The sequence below is a fragment of the Eptesicus fuscus genome, chromosome 2, assembly GCF_027574615.1.
Source record: "Eptesicus fuscus isolate TK198812 chromosome 2, DD_ASM_mEF_20220401, whole genome shotgun sequence".
Taxonomy (NCBI): domain Eukaryota; kingdom Metazoa; phylum Chordata; class Mammalia; order Chiroptera; family Vespertilionidae; genus Eptesicus; species Eptesicus fuscus.
Genome location: NC_072474.1, coordinates 40,940,186 through 40,952,544, shown reverse-complemented (window position 1 = coordinate 40,952,544; position 12,359 = coordinate 40,940,186). Strand labels below are relative to the sequence as shown.

Genomic DNA, 12,359 nt, shown 5'->3' with positions numbered 1-12,359 from the left:
AGCTATTTCCCTGTGACAGGTACTATGGCAAATACTTTATTTCAGTATGTAATATCATTTTCTCAGAATTCCAGTTTTCATTTTAAAGATGGAAAATGAGACACAAAGTAGATACTAACTTGCCCAGGTTCAAGTAACTAGTAGGTGATATAATTAGGGTGTGAAAGTAGGCTTATGTGACTCCAATGTCACTCAGCTAGCTAAACCTTTAGTATAGTCAATATGGCACCCCTCTATGATGAGATCATTTAACCACATTTCTTTTTTTTTTTAAATATATTTTATTGATTTTTACAGAGAGGAAGGGAGAGGGATAGAGAGCTAGAAACATCGATGAAAGAGAATCATCGACCAGCTGCCTCCTGCACACCCCCTACCAGGGATGTGCCCGCAGCCAATGCACATGCCCCTGACCGGAATCGAACCTGGGACCCTTCAGTCCGCAGACCAATGCTCTATCCATTGAGCCAAACCGGTTTCGGCTAACCACATTTCTAATAAAACACACATGCTAGACTAAAATATTTATTTGAGAATCATACAGCAAAATTCCAATATGGCATAAACTTTGCAGCGACCTTTAAAAATATCCAATAAAATTTGCTTCTTTCCCCCCTAGAGAAGTACTAGTTAGGCAGTATCATTTCAATTAAAATGGAACTCCTGAAAGAAAAAGAGTGGGAAGAAGAGAGATCACAGTTGTATATCACAGTTTTATACATTGTACTGAGAAATAACAGACCTCCCCACATGATGGCTAATCCAGTCAAAATAATTGGCCACTTTGGTGTAAACGCCCGGGAAATCTGGTTTTCCACAGTTTTCACCCCAACTCACAATACCCCAAATGTATGTCATGTTTTTGGCATTCTGACAGACTAAGGGGCCTCCAGAGTCCCCTTTACAGGCATCAATGGAACCGTCATCTGTACCTGAGAAAGACAAAGGAAAAAGGAAATCACACATTTACTTACATTCGTCAAGGCCACCATGCTGCCTTCTGCCTCTCCCATCAAGGAGTGTAAATGACTTCGCTTTCTCACACTTTCTCCCTTGCATACCCCTGCTAGGCCCAAGGAGTTGTAGGATACAGGTTGGGAAATGCTTGATCTACTCATTCTCTAAACTTATCAAGTGCCCTCCCTGCCTTCCCTACTTTACGTAGGTATATACTATGATGAGATTGCATTCGGAAAATTTTAGCATCAAATGCTGAGTGTGACAGGTACTATGCCAAATATTTTATTTCAGTATGTAGTATCATTTTCTCAGAATTCCAATTTTCATTTTAAAGATGGAAAATGAGACACAAAGTAGATACTAAATTGCCCCGGTTCAAGTAATTAGTAGGTGGTAGAATTAGGGTGTGAAAGGAGGCTGAGTGGGAAAATAGGAATACCTAGTGCTTATTGAGTGCTTATATGTGCTAGTCATTCAGTGCTTTCATCTTCAACACAACCCTATGAGGTATCATTATTATCCCTATTGTAAGATGAAACAAATAAGGTATAGAGAGGTTATAAATATTAACGTCTCTGTCGTCCAAGTCCATACAACTCACAAGTGGCAGAGTCTGGTCCCAGGCAGCCAGACCTCAGAGCTGGTAGCTTTTGTGCTATTCTCCCCTTTTGTCCTCTATAATCCTGAACTTCCTTTTACTATGGGAGGGCACAGGAAATATAGTCTGTTTACTTTTTCCTCACTCTTAGGACTTTCTAAGCTTTTAAAATCACTGTACCCAAGAATTCATAGGGTGTCAATAACTTTGCCTTTTTCAGTAACACACGACTTATTGGTGGCTTCCACAAAACATCATAAATGCACTACCTGGCTGGTACCCTGCCTTTGGTTCACCACCAAAAGTAGGAACTGCTGAATTGTATTATGTAGGGGCACTGGCATCACTACACTATCAAAGGAGACAGTGGCAGGTATTGTAGGAAGTGCAATGGGGTTTCCGAGGAGGGAGAATTTAATTCCAATGGGATGCATTTGAAATAAGATCGCTTGGATTTTTATTGTGAAGAAGGTTGCGCTTTGATCCTGCGTATACCAGTTGTCTGTAAGGCTTTGGCCAAATTATGTAACTTCTCTGCATCTCAGTGTCCTCATCTACTAAGGTCCTCAATTTTGAGGAAACTTGCTCAAGGTCACGTGAGTACGAGTGGGTAAAAACAGGGATGTAAACCCAGGAGTCTGGTTCCAGAGTCTGTGCTCTTAGTCACCTTGCTCTACTGCTGTGTACTCGCTTAAGGAAGACTTTTCCTCTTAGTATTAGAATGAGGGGACTTGAATTAAGGGGAGGGCACTGAAAGAGTGTGATAATGCGACAGCCAGGAAACCAAATGAAAGGGTTCGGGGCCCAGAGCAAGGGGGCTAATTCGTTGGGGGGTGAGGGGGTGGGGGAGGATACACTTTGGTTAGGGGGTATGTATAAAAATACATCAGAGAAACCACTTAGTACTGACCTGCACATATCATTTCTTTTTCAAAGAAGCGGCCTGGGTAATACTTAGAGCAATTAGCTATTAGGTGAACTTCACCCCAATGAAGTGAATAGACTTTTTGGTTATCTAAACAAAGTGAGAGAGAAAAAAATACACATTTAGAAGACACAAATGAGAGATCTAAATAAATATTTAGTCTCATAGTTTAGTAAACCATTAGGAAGATATAAGAATATGTATATTCTCAAATAGATTCATAAACTTTTGAATTCATTAACATATTTAATCATACACTGCTCATATCCCCGGTTTCTATACTATTTGTCTTTCTAAAAATAGTCTAGGGACATTCTGAAGTCAGACTGGTTTAATCAAGAGCTGGGTACTCTGAGATGACTGAGGTAAACTCCTCCTCTGATTGCCTAGTTCCTTGGGAGAGTTGGGTAGGAATCGGGGACCAGGGTCTTCTCACCTAAACAGCTTCTATTTTCTTATAGTCCCTTATTTCCTTAAAGGTGCTTGTTGAGTGAAAACAACTTTTTAATGTCAGAAGTTAAAATAAATGCATATGAAGTTATCAGTGTGTATGTGTTTTTGTGTGTCTGTGGGGAACTCCCATCTCCTAAGTGATCTGAAAGTGATTAAAAGAGGATTTAGGATTTCCTTTCCATTTAAGCTAGAGATTTGGGACTTGAACATTTTGGGTCTAAGGAAGGAGAAGGACCAGGTAATGGTGCTGATCCATAGTCCAGGAAAGACGAGAAAAACCTAAGAACACAGGGTGAGATGTCCCAGGTAGAGGAGTGAATCTTTGCCCATCTCCCCTCCTCCTTTTTCCAGCTTGCAGTAACTTTTATGCTCCAGGAGGGCAGGGCCCAGGCCTGACTCACTCACTGCTGCACCAGTGCCCAGCCTCACGCTAACCCAGTAGTTGCTTAATAAAAACGTATATAATTAATCCATGAACTCAGTAATTAAATTATATATTAAGCATCTTATGGCAAATGGCTTGCCTTCTCAGTTAACCTATAAACTACTGATCTGGGGTCAGAGATCTCTGGCTTGTCCTGAGAGAACAGCCCCGAAGAGCCCAGCACTGTAGTGAGCACATAGGAGTTAACTGCAGAACTGTACGCTCTTCTGGGAAGTAGAGGGAGACAGAAATCCACCAAAGTATGTGGCAAATCTGGAACGAGTTTCTCTTTTTCTCCGTCAAGACCTACCTCAAGTTGGTCTTAGGATGGCTACCTTCCTCAGGATAAGTGCTTTTCAAAAATTAGTAATTTATCGTTTCCCCTCAGTCAGGAGAAGCCTTTAAAAACTGGGAGCTGCTATACCGTGGGAGAATTTTTAATGACTCAGGAGATAGCTCCTCCCCTGAATTGTTTTGTACCGTTTTTGAGGCACTTGGCACCTCGTTCTGTCTGAAGGGAGCATTCCTGACTGATGGCTCCTGCCTGCCTAGGAGGAGAGGCATCCCTCGGGAGCTGCAAGTCCCTTGAGAGCTGGCCTTTGTCGTTCTACCTTGTAGCCTCTGCAGTTTAAGGAATATTCCTTGAGAAATATTAAACATGGGCTGGTTATTAGATGACATTGTCAAATCACTTTCATTTCGTGGAGTATAAAAAATACTCTAGGTATTTATTAGAGTATTCATTGGTGAAATTACATGATATCCGGGATTTGATTTAATATATTCCAGGAAAAAATAAGTGTGTGTTGGGAATGTGTTTTATAGTTCTACAGATCCACTCTCTGCTCTTCAATGTCTTGCTCACTGCCCTAAGAGCCTGACCTGGAGGTAAGGGGATACTTCAGTGGGAATCCATTAGCCTCTGGTTTCCAGTTGCTTTCTAACCGAAGACCTAGCAGAAGGGAGGGAGGGGAGAAGAGAAGCTAGCAAGATTGGGGCTGGCTATAACCTTCAACTCAAGGTCATTGCTATACCTAAAGCTATTTCTCCTTCTGGTAGTTTCTCCGTCCCTTTACACGTTCAGATCTAGGAAAGGTGTCAGTTCTGGTACTGTTAGTATTGGGTTTCTGCATGGCCCTTGTGGTTCCCCAACCCCACACCTACATCTTTGTAATTAACCCCTTTAAAAATAAACTTTCGCCTGGCCTGCATGGCTCAGTGGTTGAGCGTGGACCTATGAACCAAGAGGTCATGGTTTAACTCTCGGTCGGGGCACATGCCCGGGTTGCACACCCATTGAGGGGTATGCAAGAGGCAGCCAAATGATTATCTTTCATCATTAATGTTTCTGTTTCTCTCTCCCTCTCCCTTCCTCTCTGAAATCAATAAAAATATATTTAAAAAATAAAATGAAGCCCTAACCAGTTTTGCTCAGTGGATAGAGCATCCGCCTGCGGACTGAAAGGTCCCAGGTTCGATTCCCATCAAGGGCATGTACCTTGGTTGCGGACATCCCCAGTTGGGGAAGTGCAGGAGGCAGCTGATCGATGTTTCTGACTCTCTATCCCTCTCCCTTCCTCTCTGTAAAAAAATCAATAAAATATATTTTAAAAAAATAAAAAATAAAATGAAAAATAAACCTTCCTGCCCTCACTTGTTTGGCTCAGTGGATAGAGCAAGGGCCCATGGACTGAAGTGTCCCAGGTTCGATTCTGGTCAGGGGCATGTACCTCAGTTGCAGGCTCGATCCCCAGCCCTGGTCAGGACTCGTGTGGGAGGCAACCAATTGATGTGTCTCTCACATTGATGTTTCTCTCTCTCTCTCTCTCTGTTTATCCCCCTCCCTTCCACTCTCTCTAAAAATCAATGGAAAGTTATCTCCGGGTAAGGATTAACAACAACAAAATAATAAAATAAAAAAATTAAAAAGTAAACCTCTTAATTATCCTATTGAAATAGTGATTGATTCAGAGAGATAAAACAAGAATGGTAGAATGTTGATAACTGTGGAAACTAGGTGATGAGTAAGTAGGTTTATTGTTCTTTTACTTCTATTTTTGTGCATACTTATAAATGTACCTAAGTATTCTTAAAAAATAAATAACAAATATAAGGACATAATGCTTTCTGGATGAATTAATTACTAATAAAATTTAGTACTTTGTAAGTCTTGGGTATTCAAACATACCACAATCCAGGTTAATTCATAGATATTTTATACTTTTTAGTGTGGCAGTTATAAAGGATATATTGGAATATGAGGCTGCAAGACCAATGCAATAAAGTTATTTACAAAGAGAGTTTAAGAGGTCAGAAGGAAGCTAAATTTCAAGGCTAACTTTTTAAGATGAAAGAAAAGTATTGGCTAGTTTAAATCTAACCTCTCATTTAGCAGGTCTTTTTAATAATTTATGCATAAGTGTCCACATCTCTTATTCATATGAATGTTCATCTCAAATCTAGGGGCTGAAAGAATGAATTTTTTATGTTGTCTTTTTCTTTGTGGGATGTGGGGGTCTGGGCCTGGAGAATGGGGAAGAGGAGAGGAGAGAGCAGAGGGTTGTGGGATCACTGACTCAGCATATACTTTTTCTATCCCTATGGAAACCTGTTCATCTTCGATCCAGATCTCTCCAACAAATCAAAGCCATGCTATATGTCCCCCTGACACTATATTTTTTCTTGGTAAATGGTTACCCATCAATGTTTGCTTTAGGATCACAGAGTGTAGGTATCCTTTGACAATGCAGATCAAGATCTGCAGAAGTCGGTGAAAAAGGAAAATGTGAGGTGGGTCCCCTGCAAAAAGTATGAAGAATTTCATGATGGTGGCAGCGGAGCAGTAAGCCAGCCACAGGCACCTCAGAGGTCCCACACGCAGAAGCCATCCTCGCTGGATGTTCACTTTTCTGCTGTGTTCTCTCTGAGCCCTAGAAGATGAGTTCCTATGCATTTCTGTTCCCATTCATTTTCAACCCCTAGATTCTGATTATAACAAGAGGCCTAGTGCACGAAATTCATGCATGGATAGGGTCCCTAGCGGCTGCTGGCCGGGGCCTCCCTTCACACCTGCCTTGGCCTGGCACCGCCCACTTACCTGCTCCACCATCCTACTGTGGTCCTGCTCTCGTTGGGGCCCATTGGGGCTGGCAGCGCCTCCACTGCTGCCCACTGCCAGGGCTGTGTCACTGATGCCTGCCATGTTCCGCGCCACCCCCTGGTGGTCAGCGCACGTCTAACTCCCAGTCGGTCGAACTCCCGCCCATAGGGACAATTTGCATATTAATCTTTTATTATATAAGATTGTAAAATGCATACCTCTTTCTCGACCCCAGCCAGAAATGATGCACTTATCATTAGGTTTGAATAAATACGGAGACCAGGGGACGCAGGCAGGGATAGTAGTAGGCAGCACACAATCAGTCTGTGTTCGGCGTTTTTTCAGTTCAATCAAAGCGATGTCATTTTGGTAGGTGGCTCCATTGTAGTTTTCGTGGATAATAATTTTATTGGCCATCTGAACACTTATCTCAGGGTTAGGGTTTATCCAGTCTACTAATGATACCCATATTTGGTAACGGTGAATTTTACTGACTCTGTAATAGAAAAAGGAAAAGGGAAATAAAATACGTTAATAAGAAAAGAAAGCTAAAAGCAAGGACTTCTGATGCTTCATCTTTATATTCTCCATTCTAAAGAACACTTATCACTTTCCCAGATTTCTTTTTTTTTATCTTTGCTCTCATGAAGCAGTGTGTGATTAAGTTTAAGGACAGTGTTAAAATAAAGTGAGTGGGCAAATGAAGAGAGGAATAATCTATCTAAATAGAAACTTAAAATGCCACCTAGAGTTGGTGATATATTAGCTGGTCTGTGGTAGGGTTGAGGGAGTGAAATGTGATGATGCTTAGATTTCTGCCTTGTGTAACTAGATGAATGGTGTCATTTGCTGAGATAGGAAGCACTGGGACAGAACCGTATTTGGGGCAAGGGGCACATCATGAGCTCAGTGTTAGAGATTCTGAATTCAGTGTACTTTAGATATAGCCAAGAAGTATTGAGAGGCAGTTGACTGTAGATAGTCAGTGGTTGGAGGAGAGGTCCAGGCTGGAGATATCATTGTGTCAGCATATAGCATTGTTTTAGCATAAAGCACAGTTAACTTTAAGGAGAGAAGAAGAGAAGGGGAAACCAGGCTCAATATTAGAGAACTCCAGAATTTCACTTGAACAATAATGCTCAGTCACAGGAGGGGGAAGCTGCAAAAAAGGGAGGGAAGGTGTGGCCTCTGCAGAGGATGAGCGAAAACCAGGAGAGTGTGTATCACAGAAGCCAAGAGAAAAGGGTCATTCTGGAAGAAATTACATTTTGGCTCATTGCTCCCACCCATGAGGATCTTCATGGGTATCACCCAACATATTTAATCATTCAACATGTTTCTCATCCCTCTCAACTTTGGGTCACCTGCAGATTTGTTAAGTAGGCCTTCATCTCAGCTACTGTCAGATATGTTGACCTTGATTTTATCCTGGCTCTGCTATTGGCTAGTTGTGTAGCTTCAGTCAAGTCATGTAACTTCTCAGTCTAAGCCTGCTCATCTATATAATGGAAGAGTAATGTTTACCTCTTAGACCTGTGAGAATGTTAAAAAAAAAAAAAAGGCACATGTGAAAGTGCCAGGCACAGTATTTGGTCTGTAAGAGGTGCTCAATAAATAATATTTCATTCATTCTAACGATCAGAACGGAGGCCAGAATTCCAAACTCTGTTCTCCTCAAAGATGACCTTTATTCATTATCAACACTTTTAGGTATTTTCCTGCATTTGAATTGTGGACTGAATCGTGTCCCCTAAAATTCACATGTTGAAGCCTAATCCCCGATATGATTGGATGTGTTTGGAGATTGAGCCTTTAAAGAGCTTTAAATGCGGTTATAGGAGTGAAGCCTTAATCCAGTATGACTGGTCTCCTTATAAAAACAGAAAAAGCCCTAACCAGTTTGGCTCAGTGGATAGAGCATCGGCCTGTGGACCAAAGAGTCCCGGGTTCGATTCCGGTCAAGGGCATGTACCTTGGTTGCAGGCTCCTCTCTTTCCCCTGGGCCCTGGTCAGGGCTCATGCAGGAGGCAACCAATCAATGTGTTTCTCTCACATCGATGTTTCTCTCTGTCTTTCCCTCTCTCTTCTATTCTCCCTAAAAATCAATGGAAAAATATCCTCAGGTGAGGATTAACAAAATACATACATAGACATCAGAATTCAGGCTCATGGAGAAAAGGCCATGTGAGGACACAGTAAGAAGATCATGATATTGGTAAAGCCAAGGAGAAACCATCTCTACCGATATCTTGATCTTGAACTTCCAGCCTCCAGACTGAGAAAATTAATTTCTGTTGTTTAAGACCCCCACTCTGTGTTATTTAGCTATGACATCCTTTTCAAATGAATTCAGGCACTTATTAACTTGTCTTATTGGTCCTGCATAAAAGTTATATTTCCGATCTGTAGGTAATTATGAGACATCTTTTGTCACATGCTAATGTTAAATCTAGAAACACTATGCCTACTCTACTTCTCTGACCCAAGAATCTCAAAACCTTTTCAATGGAGGAGATAAATGTATGGAGTACCAACCTACTTTCCACCATGCAAATGAGCCAAGTGAAGTAACTTGGTACCTACAGGTTTGATCTGCCCTTGCCAGCTGGGATCAACAATTTGGTTTGTGGGTAGCACAGTAGGCTTTGGGGGTTTGGCCTCTGAGATCCCTGTTGTGAATATCAGAGGGTATTTAGGAGTCAGTAGGGTGGAACTTGTCAATGACTTTTCTCAGGTATGTTTTTGTTTATCATCTGTCACAATCTCTATTACTCATGTTCATGTTTCAGGAATTCAAAATCGAGTGGAGACATATTTTACCTGACACAGTGTGCAGCAGTCAGGACCCAACAGCCACCAATATAAATTCCTCCACAGGTGAATCTCTCATCTTCCCTAATTGCCACCTGCCATGGGAAGTCTCCCTGTAAAGACAAGTGTATGGTCACTGCCATTCAACAAGCAGGTGGCTCTAAGAAATTTCCATCACAAGACTCCCAGTCTCTTATAATTACACTAGAGGCTCAGTGCATGAATTTCATGCTTGTAGGGTTTCTAGCGGCTGACGGAGGCTGGCCGGGTACTCCCTCCCTTCCCCTGGCCTGCCCCACCCCCTGGTTGAACTCCCAGAAGAACTCCCTGTCGAGGGGACAATTTACATACTACTCTTTTATTATATAGGATATCCCACCCCTACTTCCCCCCCAAACTCAGGCTGTTCCTGGGAAGGAAGGAGCATTAGGACTCTCATGCAGGTTTACCACTTGTGCTGGTATTCCTCCTACGACTCGTTTCCTTCGAGTGGGTACTCTGCTTTTGACTCCACAGGATAATTCAGGGAGCAATGACTTTATCCGTTTTCTTTCTTCAAGAAAAGAAGAGATTGTATCATGATTTTGAACCCATTACCTCGTGGGCAGACATTTCTGGATTATCTATGCCACAAAAAAAGCAGAGTCACAGCTAATATGAAAGAGGCCAGATTCATTAGCGAATTATTTGGGATGCTAAACTGTACTATTCACCTTGTGTAAAAATTCTGGCTTAATATTAAAATTGGCTCAATTCTCTCAAAAATCTTCCTAAAGGTGAACTAGTGGCAGAGGCTGGCTAAAGGGCTAAATATTTACCAACCTCTGGCCAATGAGAGATGCCATATACCCAGACATTTCTCCTGGGTCAGCTCAGGGTAGTCTCAGGGAAAACCCTTTTCTTCTCACTTTCATAGTTTTTACTTAAAAAAAAAAAAAAAAAAAAAATATAATATATATATATATATATATATTTATTGATTTTTTTACAGAGAGGAAGGGAGAGCAATAGAGTTAGAAACATCGATGAGAGAGAAACATCTATCAGCTGCCTCCTGTACTTCCCCCACTGGGGATGTGTCCGCAACCAAGGTACATGCCCTTGACCGGAATTGAACCTGGGACCCTTCAGTCCGCAGGCGGACACTCTATCCACTGAGCAAAACCGGTTAGGGCTACTTTTTTTTTTTTTTTTAATACGTTTTTATTGATTTGAGAGAGAGAGAAAAGGATAGGGAGAGAGAAAAACGTCGATGTGCCCTAACTGGGGATTGAATTGGCGACCTTTTGGTGCATGAGACAATCCTCAACCCACTGAGCCACACTAGCCAGGGCATTGTTTTTACTTTTTAGAGGCTGTTTATATGGGGGTATTTTCAATACTTTCTGTGTGTCAGACACCATGCTAAGTACTTTGTATGTGATTAACTCATTTAATCATTATATTAACCCTGAGAAATAATGTGCTGAGAACCCTAGACAACTCCTGGTCAGCTGGCCAGGAGCGGGGGTACGTGTATAGCCACTTGACCAGTGGTGACGTTTCCTTCCTCTGTGAGCATTCAATGTGGCACCTTTGTTACTGGGAAGAAAACACGGCAGAGCAGGCTTAAGACGTGAATTTGCAAGAGAATTCACGACAAAGGAAGAAAGTAACAGTATAAGTTGCTCTCCTTATTCTCTTTCTATATTTCACCATGGCATGAACATTTTTGCAGATGTGCTTCTTAGCTCCAAATGAGAAAGGAAAATTAATATCACTGTCAATTGCTTTGAGCATATAAGGAGGTAGGTCCTCAAGGGAGAGAGATTGTGAACAGCTTCCCACCCCTCCTAAGGTTGGGGGAAGAGTGTGATAGCAAGTTTTATTTTATTTATTTATTTATTTATTTTTTAATATATTTTATTGATTTTTTACAGAGAGGAAGGGAGAGAGATAGAGAGTCAGAAACATCGATGAGAGAGAAACACCGATCAGCGGCCTCCTGCATACCCCCCACTGGGGATGTGCCCGCAACCAAGGTACATGCCCCCGACCGGAATCGAACCCGGGACCCTTGAGTCCACAAGCCGACACTCTATCCACTGAGCCAAACCGGTCAGGGCATGATAGCAAGTTTTAAATGTCAGCTTGAGCTTTGGGAAAAAGAGAGAGCTCATTCATTGTCTGTGAACCCAGCTTGGGTAGTATCAGAAAATTAATGTTATCTTGAGTAGAAAATAAAGGGCCTTTGTTGAAAATCCCTTCTGAGTAGCTGTAGCTTTGAGATCTAAATTTTTTTATTTATTGCCTGATTTGTTTCAATGTTAATTAATTTTGGAGCGTGGCAATTAGAAGGGAGTCTTGTGTGAACTTCAGTTTAATATAGCCCTAAAATAGGAAGCTATTTTGTATTTGAGGTTAAGGGACTCATCTAAGGTTATATAGCTAATAAATAACTGAGTCAGGATTTAATACAAGTCACCCTGACCTGAAAGCTCTTATGAATTTGCCAGGAACTTAATACTTAAATTTAATTTGGCTTTTAGTGCACAATGGCCAGAGCACAGATCTTCACAGACCTTCTAGTATCATGGTTTAAAACATTGAAGAAGAATAGCTTAGTTCAATTAAATCCATTATTTTTCTATTTCAAAATGTATGTCCTAGGTCATACTTGAAATTTTGTTGTTTTCTCTCTATATATATTTCACCATGAACACTTTGACCTGATAAAGTTCAAAACAAATAGAAAAACTTTATGTAAGACCAGAGTATTGTTTCACTTCAAAATTAGTCATATCCATTAATCAATTTTTAAAGCGGTTCTCAAGAAGTATGTATTAAAGGAAGAAGAGAAGTAATGTTATTTTTTCTACTTAAATTTATACCACAGGTAATTGTTGCTTGAATTAGTTATAGTATACACACACACACACACACACACACACACACACACACACACATATATACTTGTATATACACTCGACATTAAAATTAAACTTAAACCAATGCACCAATAGTAAAAAACAGGAATGTTAACTTACCTGCATCCATATTAGCAGTCAAAATTTCTGTTTCCTCTGTAATAAAACAAATTTCCAATGTT

The 12,359-nt window shown here is 41.1% G+C and overlaps 1 protein-coding gene across 1 annotated transcript in view; it reads right to left on the bottom strand.

Moving 5' to 3' along the window:
* Nucleotides 1–492: 492 nt before the first annotated feature.
* The window catches only part of CFI (complement factor I), a 35,874-nt gene continuing 24,007 nt past the window's right edge, over nt 493–12,359 (bottom strand). Inside the window, exons 10-15 of the mRNA XM_054725025.1 lie at nt 12,298–12,333; nt 9,721–9,824; nt 9,281–9,384; nt 6,679–6,956; nt 2,469–2,573; nt 493–932 (exon numbers count right to left, since the gene is read on the bottom strand). Of these exons, the coding sequence (XP_054581000.1) occupies nt 715–932; nt 2,469–2,573; nt 6,679–6,956; nt 9,281–9,384; nt 9,721–9,824; nt 12,298–12,333 (845 nt within the window). The 3' untranslated portion in view covers nt 493–714. The remainder of the gene's footprint in view (nt 933–2,468; nt 2,574–6,678; nt 6,957–9,280; nt 9,385–9,720; nt 9,825–12,297; nt 12,334–12,359) is intronic.